The sequence below is a fragment of the Aythya fuligula genome, chromosome 16, assembly GCF_009819795.1.
Source record: "Aythya fuligula isolate bAytFul2 chromosome 16, bAytFul2.pri, whole genome shotgun sequence".
Taxonomy (NCBI): Eukaryota; Metazoa; Chordata; class Aves; order Anseriformes; family Anatidae; genus Aythya; species Aythya fuligula.
In genome coordinates, this window is record NC_045574.1 from 1,219,787 (window position 1) to 1,235,938 (window position 16,152).

Sequence of the window (16,152 nt, forward strand, 5' to 3'; positions counted from 1 at the left end):
GTCTTTTAGAGGACATAAAGTACTGAAAGTGAATTTTGCTAGATATACAGCAAAAATAAGATCAGAAATACCCCTTCTCATCCAAAACTAAAGAATTGTTCAACTGTAGCTAATTGTTCAACTTCGAGCTGGGAAAAACTAGTAGCAGATATAAAAGTAAAAGGTTTTTGAGGTGTAGATAAATCCTTATGTGTAACTGTAAGACTCGCAACTCAAAACCTTAGTTAATACCTGGAAGGCTGGCTGCTAAACTATATGCTGTCAGAAAAATGGTGCTTAAAGTATTTCTTTGAAGTACTTAATGCACTGTATTCATGTTTAAAAGTAAAGGGTCAGTGGCTTAAAACGTGAGTTTAACTTCCCAGTCACAGTGATAAGTGCAGCTTAATGGGGTACTAATAACTGGATCAAGCTAAGTAGCATGGATGATATGAAGACTCCAGAAGGACAGATGAGTAATACAAATTCAGAGTGTACAGTCTTGGAGTAAAAAAAGTGTAATTTTACTTTTACTCAGCTTCAGGATTTATTATGAGAGCACAAGCATTTACAGATAACCTCCTAAATGCTGAAGTCCTGGAATGAAGTAAATTTGACTGAAGATAGGCCTAGTAAATCACCTAGCTGATGATAGGATAACCCCAGTTGGGAGGGAGGACTGTTGTCCAACCATGTACCCAAAGCCTGTGCCGGACCATGTTGCTGAGCACTTTACCCAGCCTAGTCTTGAAAAACACAGAGTATGGGAACTGCACAGTCATTTTGAGCAACCTGTTTCAATGTTTGACTGTTCTCAAGGTGGTTTTTTTATTCAGGCTGAACCTCACTTGTTTCAGTTTATCACAATTACTTCTCCTACCACACACCACTGTGAAGAGCCTGGCTCTGTCTTCTCCATAACCTCTTCACAGGTGAAGAGCTTATTAGGACCTCCTGAGGCCAGGCTAGGATTGCTCCTTGGAGGGTATCTGTCCAGTGCGTAGTTTGTCTCATCCTTAAGGACTGCAGGAGTTTTGGTTTTCACTGCTTCCTAACAGAATGTATAAAGTATCACTGTCAGGAAGCTATTATCAGTATGCCTCCTGTACATTCCTTTTTTGATTTCATCTTCTTACCTTATTTTAAAAGTACATGAAGACCATGATCGTATTGTTAAACAGGTTGCTAGCAGAACAGGGAAGTGATTCAGGCCAGTGGGTAACAGAACGGTGCCTAACAGAAAGAAGGCTGACTAGAGTCACAATCAGATCTGAACTGCCAAACTGAGGAAACTGAATGAAAGGCTGAAATTCTGTGTCTAATTCTGATCTTCTGGTAATTCTGCATTGGAGAATCGCTGTTGACTTGTGCTGCATTCCGCTTTCTAGTGTGGGAGCCAAAAAAGTTCTGTTCTGACTGCCAACATTGGGCAGTCTGTATGGACTGAAAAGAGACAAATGATGCCCCGCACTGTTTTATTGATGCATCAGTAAGATCAAACATCTTAATTTTCAGTGTAATGTGAAGTTTTATGAATATCCTTTGTAGAGGTATTTAAGTCTTGTTAAGTGTTTTTAGGTAGGTATTAAAAGAAGTAGCAGGGTGTCTTTTTGTTGTTTGTTTGTTTGTTTCTAAATAAACTTGCAGAGTTTGGTAGGTAAGGGTGGATGGTAGAACTAGCCTCAGCATTTCCAATGGTGGTAACTGGTGCCTTTGGGAGCATTTTTGAGACCATGATGTCTGGTCTTTCAATTATGCTTTTGTGCTACATTTGGCAATATGTTAGATGTACTTTCTAAGCAATGAGCTGTGACTCTGGTATACCTGCAATGGCGCTTCATTCAGAGCAGACCTTTGCATTAATTGGTAGCAAGGGGCAAATTCTTGCATGTGTGATTCTCTTCCTTACAGGAAGAGTTTATAAAACAGAACAAAACCTCTTGTGAAGAAAAAAAAAATCTACTGTATACTAAAGAATTTTCCAGGTGTTTATCATTGAAGGGTGAGACTCTGAGAAATGAACTTTGAAAGGTTACGAACCCTTGAGGAAATGGTAATAGTGTACAAAGGACTCAATTCTTGTGTATCCTGTTCCATGGGGTCTGAGGAGAAACTGTGTTATATGGTACTGAAAGCAAAGGGAGATCACATTCTTGATGCATTTATTAAAAATGTTTGCTTGGGTGTTTTTTAATGATCCTTTCCTAGACTGGATATAGAAACATGGCTGAGCATATCAAACAGCAGTCTCTGAGGATGTTTGTTAATGAAATCTTGGAGCAGTTTGCAATTGGATGTACCGAAGGCATGGTGTACGCTATTGAGCAGATGTCTCTGGCAGTGAACTAATCTGATGAGGGGAAAAAATGTTAGAGAGAATCTTTACAATCCCAAATCAAAATCCTTCACCAGCATCGGGAGAGCTTTTTTTGTAACTCGATATTTTGTAGTATGGAGAAGTGATTAACAGTTTTTGAATAACAAGCAGTTGAAGGGCTCAGATGGAGGGAGGAGGGGAAAAAGATATGCAATCGAAGATTGGAAACAGCAGAGAAAATTATTTAAAGCATTTGACTTCCATGAAGACATCCGGAATGTACAATGGAGGTTATGCGAAAGGTGCTAGAGGAAACTTCCGCCAGACTTGCCTTTAATGCCGCTGCAGAATAACAATGAAGTAATTCTCTCCAGAATGCCTCTTTGCTGAATTCTTCAGCCATACATTTTAGGAAATGATGGTTTCTGTGAGCAAAAATGCTAAATGTATCTGTTTGGATGATAATATGTTGCTTGGCAAACAAGAAACTTTGGACTGCCTTGTGCATACCTGCTGATGCAGACAGTGGCCAGTGTTTCAATCCTTTACTCCTTGTTACCAAGACAAGAAAAAATGTTCATCTGCATTGTTTAATTCCCCACAATCCCTATGAGTTGCTTTTTATTCTTTAAAAATTAGAAATTATTCATAAAGCCAAAAGTATGTACTGTACAAATACAGTCCCTGAGTAATGCAGTAGTTTTTTTTATCTACAGTGGGGTAGCTACTGCTTTGTTTGTTGCTTCTGGTTTACTTAGCTTGGTTACAGAAGACATCAAGAGGTAGTTCAGGACAGTGAAACGGGAATTCTTCTCTGCAGCATGCTTCTCAGTTAACGCCTCTGTAAGTGGCTCATCTGTAAAATAACACAACACCTTATCTGCTTTTGCAAAAATACTTAGGATTAGAATACTTAGAAATTCAAGGATTTTATTAATTGTGTCTCAATACGTGTGCCCTTCACATCTCCTGTGATACAGGTCCTAATTTTGTCAACACCCCTATCTCTTTCAAATGCTTTGAACATTCTCAAACATTCCCTTTCTTCTGGCACACCTTAATTGAATACATTATTAAATGAATAATTTAATTTAATACACACATTAATTGAATACATTTAAATTTGTTCACGGAGATGATTCAAAACATGCTTTTTAATTCCACCTAGGCACTTCTTGCTGGGTCTTAATGGCCATTCAGTGCACAGCATACTTACTCCCTGTATTCCATTGTATTATATTGTATTATATTGTATTATTACATATCATAATATTATTAGGTCATGTTTCCCGTTTTTATAGAAAAGAAAATCATTATCTGGTATGATATGGAGCTCTCTCGTGTACAGTTATATATCATGGTTTCCACCGTTCTCATTGTCTGTATCTTTCAGACGGATTCAGCCTACTACAAATAGACACAGATCCTTGACTTCACGCAAGGCCCTTTTTACAGTGACTGAACACCAGTTCTGTGCTTTCCACAGCATTACTCCCTGCATGTATATAAGTACAAGAAGGCATAGAATCAGATGCTGTGGGCTGCAAGCTTAAAAAAAAAAAATCTTGACAAATCTGGGAGCTGAGAATTGTGTGCTCCTATCCCCTCAACTTCGAGAGGAGCTTTAATCTAAGGTTAACATCAGAGTCTCAGGTACTCTGTTGTCCTTACAGAAGCACAGATGTTTGCTGGTGGATTGTTAGCATGAGATGCTGCAGCACTACGTGCTTCTGGATTAAAAATATTTGTAATGTCAAGTGGAACAAATGTAAAGGTCTTTGTGCTGGTTGCTGTGATAGTGTTAACTTGGATTGCCAGACCCTTCAGAAATTGAGATGTGAGTTCTGACATGAAAAACTCAGGTCCTGAATCGCATTGCAATCCACAGGCCCAAGAGCAGAATTTCCCCTCTAAGCTTTAAAAAAAAATAGCTGGAGGAATGGGGTGTAATTTATCCTGCAGTTGCATAGTGGTGATATAACTTAAAGTAATACTGAAAGAAATGTTCTGCTAATTTTTATTTTTTTCCTGGAATAGCGTGGAAGTGTCAGTGGATACATCATATCCTTTGGAAAATGTGTTCTTATATAATTCTAATAATTTCCGTTTTTCTTAACCATTTTATGGAAAATAATTTAGCATCTGTACACTTGGAGTTTACAGATCAGCAAGGCTAGCGTATACGTAGCTCTTCTGGGAGGATTGTTCAAACATCTACACTGTGTTGGAATCCTTGCGCTTACTCTGCACTTACTCTGCACTTATTCTGCTGTTTCATTACCTCTATGCAGCAAGTTTAAAATCTCATCATCTTTTTGGTCCCCATTTGTCTTCATTTCTCCTAAGCCAGCCTTCTGTTGGTGACCTCACGGCTTCTGACTGTTCCAGAAGTGGAGATGGCATAAGTGGGTGTGACTAAAGTAAAAAATGCAGCTAAATTGGGTGATTCAGAGTAGGATGAGATAATGTGGCAAATGATACTATTTTAAACTTTTTCTGTTTTGTTCATCTAAGTCTGAATGTATCAGCCCCTAAATAAAATGTGGTAATTGTAGTGCAGTGTATCTCATGTACTCAGGTTGTAAATCAAAAGATACGTGTTATGGAGCTCTGAAATAAAGAAACAAAAGCAAAATCATAACTTATCTATTACCTTATGTGTGTCTGGATGAAGAAAATGTTCCAGTCAGACGAGACAGATCTGAAAGAATATGGTTAAAAACAGTATCTTTGAGGTGTTTGTTGTACCTTCTTACTGCACTTCTGCTTTCTCTACCCCTAGCTTTCTTTGGAAAGTACCTTAACGAATACAATGGTTCCTATGTGCCTCCTGGCTGGAAAGAATGGGTTGGATTACTTAAAAATTCTCGATTTTACAACTACACACTCTGTAGAAATGGAGTGAAGGAGAAACATGGATTTGACTACTCCAGGGTAGGTCTTACTGATTTATTTCTATTTCTTCAATATTTTAGTGTGACTGCAAGAAAGCTACGATTTATGGTTTCAGTCTAATTAAAGAATTCTCTTCATACTTGAAAGCTGCTCTGTGTTACATTAGCTACAATGCAGAAGGCTCCGTGTTGGACTTTCTCTTATCTTCCATTCCACGCAGGTCATGTTACTGAAAACATTGCTAGCAGAAATAGAAACAACAAAACATCCTGAGACTGTTAAAGTGTGTTATGAGCTGCAGATGTGAAAACGGATTTAAATGCTGCATGACAACTATTTTTTGTCTTTGTACTATAATTATCGTGTGCTAAATCCGATTGTCATCTATTCCCCTGGTATAGAACTGATTTCAGTGGAGTTGCACAAGCGTAAATGAGATAAGAATCCAGTTCCCTCCAGCTAGACCCATCTTTTTGTGTTAAAGGAACTTGTTTCACAGCCAGATGAGGAGAAATATATCTTGGTATATCTTATGATAATTCTGACTTCACTGTCTGAATGAAGGCAGAATTTAATTATAAATTTATATCTTGATGTATTTTAAAGGTGTGTATGTTCCTAATACACTTCCAAGGGTGTTGTACTGTGGCCCAAACTTAGTAAAATACTTGATAATTATTGTGAAATATAATGTCATCCCGTGTCACCCCCTCAATCTCATTACAGATCAAACAGTTACCTGTTTGCATACAGGAGAATGTTTATTTCAGATGAAAATGTTAGTTTTCCAAAGAAATCGGCTTTCTGGAGTATAATTATAAAAGAGTTAATCAGTAAATGGCTATAGTTTAAATAGTGTATAACTTCAAAAGTTGACTTGCTGAGGAATGATACGGATTTATAAGGTGTATTTGCTTAACAAAAATTGAATTCACTTCTCCTGTTGAGCACAAATACTGCCTTCCTCTTTTGTTTCATTAGTGATGTGTTTACAGTTTTTTTTCTTGCAAAGGTTGATGTCTATGTGATTCCTTCTTCCCCTTATTCATTTGCCATTTTTAATAAAATGTAGTTTGTGCTGAAAGATAAAACTTGACAGGTTTCTATGGTTTTCTTTTCTATTACCAGTTGCTAGGAGTAAGGGACAACTAATGTACAGAATTATTTGTCTTTTATTTCCCTCCTGATCTATGAAGAATCAGAGAGCTAATCTTTACAGCTGTGCTACCAGAAAACATTATAATGGAAATTTACCTTACATGGAGCAATGTCAGGCAAGTGATTTCAAAGGCAGCGTTCCCCATTGTTACAAAAAGTCAACAAGGAACTTTACGTTCCAAGAGTCTCAGCTCTATTTTGTATATGCAATACTTGAAAATGTTTAGTTTTCAGTTGGTTCCGTTTTTCTTACTGAGTTTGTTAATAAAAGAAAAGAAAGCAGTCTGATGAAATGTAAATGTTTTTATAATCTTCATATTCTTGCCTAATACACAGCTATGATAATAAACAGATAGTGTGCAGAGCAACAGTATGTGTTGATGTTAACGCTGGAGTTCAAATGAACAAACACAAGCTGAAATACAAGACTGCTCCTCTATTCTTCCTATCATTTTTGTTGCTGGAAACCTACTTTTCCAGTAACAAACAGTATAATCAGATTGTATTTTAGCCCTATCATCTTGACATAACTAATGCTAATTATGTGCCAGTGGAAACTGAAAAAAAACAAACACACAAATTACCGATTCTATCCTCCAAAGCACTGCTAAGCATTTATCCTCTGAAAATCAAATCTTTGCAAATTCTTTCAGATTCTTTAACAGGAAGTATTCTACTCTATTTTTTTCTTTTTCAATTTCTTTCAACTTTTAAGTTGAATTTTTAGTCTGGTTTGCATTCACGGAGTCTTCTACAGTCTCCACAATCTGGAGCTTTAAAAAAATAAACCACTTGAAGGAAATGTTTCTGTTTGGTCTTTGCCCTGGCAAGCACTTGTGTTTGCAAAATTAAGTTTGAATCTTGTTTTGACCAGGTAAAGATCTTCATCTTCAAAATAGAATTTGAAGACTATTCTCGCTTAATGTCTAAGTCAAAGATGAGTTACACACTTGAGAAAGTGACCAGCCAGTTTAAAGAACAGGCACATTTTAGATATGTGTCGGTGCTTTTTTGAGAGTGTGGTCAGTTACTGAGACTTATGTTCAGAAGTCAGATTTTCTTTGTGTTTTTTTTTTTTTTTTTTTCCGTATATCATCACTTCCACTGCAAATGCTTATGAATGGAGTTTCTTCAGTTAACTTTGGATTTACGCCTAATTACACCTGCTTTCAAGATGAAAATATCATATCGATAGTAGTCAAAATCATGGTAGTTTCATGACAGATACGCCTTGTATTGGGACCAGTTATAAATCTGTAAATGGAGACTTTGCCAGCCTGGTTCTGGGATACGCAGGAAAAAAGTGGGGGAAAGTAAATACAGTCAATGAAAAAGTTCTCTGATTACTCAGAAGCTGTCTTCTCAGGTCATGGACACTGGCAGTGGTAAAGAGCAGCTAGTGTCCAAACCACGGAAAAAAATCAGTGCGTAAAAGGAGGTGCAGTGCAGTACGTACCACACCTTGTTCACTTGACCAGAAGCAGTCGTTATGTCCAATTTTATGTTGAGCTGTGACAAGATATTTTTATTTTTTTTTTTAAAGAAGTGTCTTTCTTATCCTAATCATGTTTGACGGGTATTTATATTTGCAACATTTCCCATGATACAGCCAGCCCGAGGGGGAACATGGCCTGTTATTACAAATACTGTCTTCAATCTGTATAGCTTGAGCATATATCAGATGTATATGATACTTCTCTTGGAAAACAGAATGAAGTCCTATCTTCCAAAGGGACTCCTTTAAGTTACTAGTGATTAATTTGATAGAGGTATATCTTTATCAGATTGTCGTTGTGCCTGTAACATAGAATGGAATTTTGGGTCCATTCAGTCCAGCATCTTCTAGTTTTAGTGACTTCTGGTTCAGAGGGAGGAGAATAAAAATGCGTATCAATCCATTTGAATTTTCAAAGCACTTTTATGATAATAGGGTTGGACTACACACCTTGAAGATTTCACCAAAAGAAAATAAATTAACCTCTAATTTTCTTCTTTTTTTCCTCATTAATACTTGGTCATTGTAGTTGTTATAGTGATCTTCACAATTCAGTTATACACTATTTGATTTTTAATGTCATTCATTTCAGAGACAAAACTGTTTCCTTTCATATTTCTAAACAGTGAAGAGGCAATTATTTGATTTTAGGTTTTGCAGTTTTAACATCTATAATTTACTCCCTCCTTTTCCCTTTCTGAGCTAAGTAGCTTTCTTTTTCCTGTTTCCTATGATATCTAAGACCTCCTGTTCCCATCGCACCCCAAACTTGAAATTATTTTTAAAGTATCTCATTATATTTTCTTCTACTTGCAGGATTATCTAACTGATCTGATAACCAATGACAGTATTACATTCTTCAGAATCTCGAAGAAGATGTATCCTCACAGGCCTGTACTGATGGTTATAAGCCATGCTGCTCCTCATGGCCCTGAAGATTCAGCTCCTCAGTATTCACATCTCTTTCCTAATGCTTCACAACACATGTAAGGAAAACTAAAATTCTGTTATTTTCAGGTTCAGATGTATAAAAATCCTGGGTACCTCTGGGGGAACAGTATTTCATAGTACTCTGGGCATGACTTTGTCACAAATACATAGGAAGAGTTTGGAGATTTTTTTGTACCTCTTTGCACTAGTACAGGTGGCTACTGCATCTAGAACTCAGGAATGTAGCTCACAGATAAATAGAAAATTTCATGTTGAACCCATTGGACATTGTTATAGCCTATTTGGGAAGCGAAGCACTGTTTTATTTTTAGAAGAAGAATCAAAGTCTGGTTCTTGAGTTGTAGCCTCTTTGGTGGAAGAAACCCTGTCTCCCTGTGGATAGACACAGACATGCTATTTCATCACTATTAGCAAAAATCATGTAGTATATATTACGTATTATGCCTATTTTCCATATAGAAGGAGAGGAAATAGAGGCCTGCAGCATCAGATTAGACTGTCCATTTCTGAATGGGCTGGTATATCTGAAAATGATGCAGTATAGTGTTTAGCTAAGGTCCCCAAGTCATCTAGTTACCAAGTTAATATTTTAATAAGCTCCAGTGCAACACCATGATAAGATGGTTCTTGTTTATAACCACAGAGACAGTTTGCAGGTACAGCCCTGTAATTCTCTACTACAGGCATCTCATCTCATGCTGGTAAATGAAATGATTCACCCAAATCCCCCTTTGTCACAATAGAAATTATTAAGTATTTTTCTAATTACTATCCTTATGTCTTCATTGATGCTCAACACTTGCAACTTTCTTCCTTTTGCATCATTTTTTAAGTGGAATTCTGTATTATTTTGGATTTGTGAAGGAACTGGTAACTGATTGAAGTAATAATTGGTAGTCAAAGCTGTTCAGGACAAATCCAAAGTCCAATGAAATCCATTTGAGCTTTTTCACTTCATTTAAAATAGGGTCTGAGAGGAAAAAAGCTTCCCTTGTTCTGTTGTCTAGGTGTTGTGTAACTTAGAATTGTATTTCTTTGTTCTGTGCTGTGCTGACAATCTGTGTCCTAGATCTCAGCAATGTAGTATTTCATGTTTGTTTGCCTTCTTATGCTCATTTATTTTCTCTGAAATTAAAGTTACAGAGATGCCAAATGAGTAACTTCTGCTATTGCTTATACTCAGTATTGACATGGGTTTTAGCAGAAGTTCTGGTAAGCATTTGTATCTCAGAGATTAAGATCTCTTATCAAACAATATTCTGGCGCAGTTTTATGGTGGTTGATTGAAAAAGAGTAGAAGGATTTGAGGAAGGCTAACAATGAAAAATATAAACTACATCTATTTTTCTTTTGCTTATGATGTAACTTCTATTTTCACACAAACTAGGTTTATCTTCCTCATTATAAAATAGTTACACAAAACTATTTTTAATTGCAGGTACTTTTTCTTGTGATGATAATTATACAGGAAATAACACTTTGCAGAAATACATTTTGTTAGTAAAGAAGTAACTTAGTAGATTAAGGAACTGTGGGTTTTGGGTTTTTTAGATATAAACATAAAATAGGATTTTTTATACTTCCTGTGCAAAGAAACTGCCAATCTTATTCCAAATACTTTTCATGTCATTACACAAAAGTAATCTGTAAGGATGTTCACTGGCCTGGTTTTAAGAATAAACTTAAAAATGCAGAACATGCATCATTCCCTTACTGTATATACATGTTAGTCCTCTGGTTTCTATTCTTTCTCCTGTCCCCACATCCCAGGGAATCACTCAGTGGCAGATACGTCTGTCAGTGACAGTGTATGTAGTTCTCACTGTTCTGTTATCTTGTGGATATGATAGGGAAAGATCAGGACACAAGTAGAACACTTGTTATGAATTGCCATGAAGCAATACCCTGAACAAAGTCTTTGCCCAGCCCTGGAATCAGAAGGCAATACACCATGTAACAAGTCTTTGTACCTCGACTTGTGGCAGCATTGATAAAGTCTGCGTGTAGATTCTTAAGCTGTATCCACAAAGCAAAGTGCAGATGCAACTGTAATGCTTATGCTGGTTGTCATACATGCTGTGTTGTCTAGCATTGCTAATAGGAAAAGTTAGCGCTATGGATTTTAGCATAGACTGACAATCAGAGTGTGTTGTGCTTCTATTATTACATGTACTAGCTGGTATGAATATTCTACCCTATACTACAGTGTCTGTCCTCCTTGTTCTGCAGAATTCCTTTTTGTGTGTACCTACAGCCTTGGAAATTATCCTTATCCACCAGCATTCAGCAGAGCAAATCTGTGGGCTAAATGGCCAGTTTTCCTTTTTTTTTACCATATATACAAATAGCTGCAGAGAATGCAACAGCTGGGCAGTTTAACAGTCATCAGAAATATTATTTTTGTAGAGGGTACACTTTACCACCCATTTTTTCCAAGGTCAAATGCAATCAGACTAGGACTTACCTTCTGAGTACATTTGAAGGAATTATCTTAACCAACTTCTAGGAATGTTACGTTTGTGTATTTTTCCCATAAGACAGACAAATCTGTTAAGCATAAGAGGGTTACATTTGTAGTAATCAAAGAAAATCATAGGCTTTGGTTGGATTAAACAGCGGGAGGTTTCAAATCAGCCAGGAAATCACAAAGTAAGCTGAAAAGGAGTTTGCCAAGCGTTTTTGATTCATTCTGGGCATCACATAGCAACAGTTTCCATAACTGTCAGCATTTTCAAAGGAGCAATGTCATTATTTCAGCCACAACAATGTTCTGAAATTCAAGAGGCTATTAACAATACACAGAGAATAAACACCAGCCCTTTCCTCCCTATATGAAGAAGCCTCCATTTGCTGCCTACGCACATTTTGCAGATAGCATCTAACAAAGGCTTTCTGCATATAACATTTCACTGTCAGATTATTAATTTCTTATTTATATAAAGACTTAAGATTACCTGTCATATTCAAAGATACATTAGATACAGTTACTTCAAGGAGAAGTTTCAGTTTATATTACTATTGTTTATCTTAATAACCTACCCTGCTGCTCTGTTGCACGCACAAAAATAACAGTAGATATTTGCCAAGTAGGAGATTAATTTATCAGGAAATTGTGTTTGGGAAGAAGAAAATAGCTGAGTATCTGCTATTTTTTCCTGTTTTACTGTGTTACCGTCTTGGCTTGCAGTTTTTGCGTAGACCAAGTTTATTACTTTGAAAGAAAAGGGAAGCCTTAACAAATCACATAGGAAAAGTAATTTTTAATATTTTAGACTCTGCGTGTGGTGTGTTTGAACTAGGATAGGAAGAAACTCATAAAAGGGGTTCTCAGCCTTAAGGAATTAAAAAAAAAAAAGGAATATTTATGGTAGGTAAAAATAATATTTCTTGTAAATATAAGCTATAAATACAGCTTCCTAGTGAGCTGGTGATACAAGGAGTCAACATCATGATAAAAATATTCCAAAATAAATCTTTTGTTTAGAACCAGTTAGCTTAGAGTGAGGTAATTATGCACAGAAGAGCAATCTCTGAAACTGACAACCACGTGAAATAATGGTCAATGAGTAATATTTCTCCTCATAACTTCAATGGTTGCAACATTATGAGTACTTAGAGGGTCTGTGAGGTTCCAGGAAGACATTGAATCCAGCTTTTGGGATTTTTGCAGGAAGTTTAATTATTTGTTTTTAGTTTGAACTCATCAATTCAGAATATGGAAGTTTCTTACGATCACAATACAGTTGGTGGCTTGAAAGTATCTACAAAATACAGTCCTGTTTCCCCTCACCCCTGCTTTTCTTGGCAGGTCTTTAAAATCTGGCCATGCATCTATCTACTTCTGCTTGCCATGAGCTCACATTCAGTTTGATATCACCAGGTAGGGTGCCTGTGCATCCCCCTAAACTAAAGTATTAAAGTAGCCAGTCATGTTTAATTCGGAAAAAAAAAAAGCTGTTAAACAACATAGCAGAACCTTCTCAGCAAGTTTTATAGTTATTGTCAAATAGCCTTTACTGTGCTAATGTGGGCAGAATGAAAGCAAAGCAATAACGTGTAGAAGGAAACTCTACCTGTACTATGTGCTCTTTATCCAAATGATACATCCCATTTGTGAAGTTAGACACCGAGGCTAGTCTCTTGGCCTTGAAATGTATCTGTTAGTCTGAAGACATTGCAAAAATGCTTACACTCTTAATAGGTTTTAGTTCCCTCAGAGCTTTTTCCTGCCATCTTACACGTGGAATGTGAAAGAATAGACTTCTCCAAACTAAATCTAATATTTTCTTGTGTACTTCAGAGAGCATGTCCTATAGTGTTGATCAAACAGAAATTGTTATACATCGTCACGTTTTTTCTCTACACTGCTTAAGTATTCTGCTTTTCTCATTACTTCTTAGCACTCCTAGTTATAACTATGCTCCAAACCCAGACAAGCACTGGATAATGAGGTATACAGGTCCCATGAAACCTATACACATGGAGTTCACTAACATGTTGCAGAGAAAGCGCCTTCAAACACTCATGTCTGTGGATGACTCTATGGAGATGGTAAGATTATTAGTCACTTTTTAAATCAGTAAGTGCTTACTTCTTGAATTAAACTCTAAACAGTGCTGTATATGAAGATAAGGGGGCTGTATATGGAGATAAGAGGGGGAGGAGGACTGCTGCAGTTTTTAAATAGTGTGTTATCCTTTCACTGCTGAGGATGTTGTCTCTGTCAACATATAAGGATCCTCATCTCCTAACTACAGGCACTGTGAGTTGGGTGCTTTAAGTGAACTATTTTTTTGCTATATAGTCATTACTGATTGAGGGGAAGAGGAGAGGGATCACATGAAAAAAATTGTCCTAATTTTTAAATATTCTGGTAGTGAAAAGTCATCCAACAACCTGTGAAAATATGTACTTAACTTATGTGGGTCTTATTTTGGTTCTGTAACACTTGATTTCTGAGGGGGGGGAGGGGGGGAAAGGTGCTACAGCAGGATTAGCCAGAACAATTCCATTATAAATCAGGCCCAGCATGTTAAATATTAAAAGTAAATACATATATAGGTAGATTTCTATTTATTTTAAATTAAGTCTGTATTTTGTAACAATTAAATTTCTTAGTGCAAGTTGGGAGTCTTGTACAGAAATATCTGAATTAGCTAAAAGATACTGCAAAAAAGGTTGGATTTGTTTCCAGTCATAAGAAGGCAGATTTAAAAGTGTTGTAATTTTCTGCTTATTCTCTTGGTATTCTTAATCAAAATGGTGGAAGATTCAAATAAGAGTCCTGTAAGGCAAAGATGAAGTATCTGAATGGCATTGCATGAACTTGTTAGTAATGTTCTTATAATTACTGATTCAGGCAAGTAATTTTCTTAATGAACCTTCTTAGACAGATCAGATATCAGCATTTGGGGAGATTAGCTATTTTACTACAATATTTTGATTTTCTGTGTAGTGAAATGTTTTCACTTTGGATAATTTATTAAACATATGTTTCACTGCATACAAATCAGTTGTAATGCCCAAGTTGGTGTGAGCTTTTCAACTGAATTATATGTATCTAATAGGCTTTCAAAATTAAGCGAAAACAAGGGCAACAATAAAAAAAATGCCAAAAAAAAGAGTTTCCTTTTCTTCCATGCTGATTAGTCTGAATGTGTAAGGCATCACTATGGTGGTGCCCCCCCCACCTTTGGATCTTTGCAAGTGAAAATACCACATAAAATATTGATCTGTAGTGCTCAGGTTGGTACATTTCACTTAAAGATTCTAGTATAAATCCAAAGAAGCAAACTACAAATAGAGTTAAAGCTTTCACTTAATTCATTATGTTAGTTCTCCGGCTAGTGGGACTGAATGGTGTTCATCTGGAAGACATTTTACAGATATCTGCATAATGGAGACTCATTTGTCTGAAGGCAAGATCGTTTAAATGTTGCTTAAATAAGTGTGAGATGCAAAATGCTGTCATTTTATTAAAATTATTTGCTGGTGGGAAAAGATAAAGGTGAAGAGAGAACTTAAAATGCTCATCACCTTGAAGCTCTCATCTCTGTTACCAGATAGTATCAAATACATATTTTGACAGTTCTCATGCAAAATGCTGAACACAAACACTTTTGAAAATATGGGATGTGAATGCATTTACCTAAAAACAGAAAACAGGGATTTGCCCTGTAATACATAGCCTCAATATTTAGTTAGTAACATTTTTGTGATTATAGATTATTTGGAATAGATCATTACAATGAATCAGTGGCATCCTGAACTGTTGCTATTTATTTGTAGATTACACATAGTCAGAAAATTGTATCCAATATTCTGTATACAATACTATTCAATGAAACAAACATCATGTTTTATTTTGCTTTTTTTTCAGATTTACAATGCATTGGTTGAAACAGGTGAACTGGACAATACCTATATAATATACACAGCAGACCATGGCTATCATATTGGCCAGTTTGGGCTGGTGAAAGGAAAGTCCATGCCATATGAGTTTGATATCAGAGTTCCTTTCTATGTCCGAGGGCCAAATGTGGAAGCTGGGTCCTTGTAAGTTCTTTGCTTGTATGTCTCTATGTGCATGTCTTAACCAGAAAAATCCTTGATGTTCACATCTCTGGTCATATTGACCTGGCATCCAACTGGAGGCATCTGTCCTTTAAATGCCTCCAGGGATGGTGACTCAGCCACTTCCCTCGGTAGCCTGTTCCAGTGCTTCACAACCCCTTCAGTGAAGAAATATCTCCTAGTATCAAACCTAAACCTCCCCTGGTACAACTTGAGGCCATTTCCTCTTGTCCTATCACTTGTTGTTTGGGAGATGAGACCAACCCCCACCTGCTACAACATCCTTTGTGGATGTAGCTGAAAAAGCCACTGGGAAAATAAATAGGTCCATTCTAGGAACATTTACTGTTTCATATTGAGGGATGCAAATAATGCATGTATCTATGGTATTTTCAAGGTAAAAAATGTATGATACAATGTTCACTTGCTACAGTGGTAATTATTGTTGGGCATTAATTAAAACACTTAGGGAAGCCACTTGTTTCAACTTAGGAAGAAGAATGCACATAATAGCTTATCCACAATTATCATCCACAGATCTTCTGTGGTTTCATCCTTTGAGATTACATGGTTAGGGTTGTTTGTCAGATGCATGCGAGCATGCAGAATATTGCTGTTAATTAAAATGGTAGCTTTGATCAGCTAAGAAATTATGTAAATACACTTTCTAAGCAATTATTTCAATAGCAAATATTTGCACTTAAGTAATGATTTTGGACAGAGTGCCATAATTTACTGCCTTTTATTTATATCAATGTGCATGTTTTAGCATAATTAACAAGCA

The 16,152-nt window shown here is 36.4% G+C and overlaps 1 protein-coding gene across 1 annotated transcript in view; it reads left to right on the plus strand.

Moving 5' to 3' along the window:
- SULF2 (sulfatase 2) overlaps nt 1-16,152 on the plus strand; it is a 69,302-nt gene that overhangs the window by 20,627 nt on the left and 32,523 nt on the right. Inside the window, 4 exon segments of the mRNA XM_032198119.1 lie at nt 5,079-5,230; nt 8,661-8,830; nt 13,196-13,346; nt 15,175-15,350. Of these exon segments, the coding sequence (XP_032054010.1) occupies nt 5,079-5,230; nt 8,661-8,830; nt 13,196-13,346; nt 15,175-15,350 (649 nt within the window).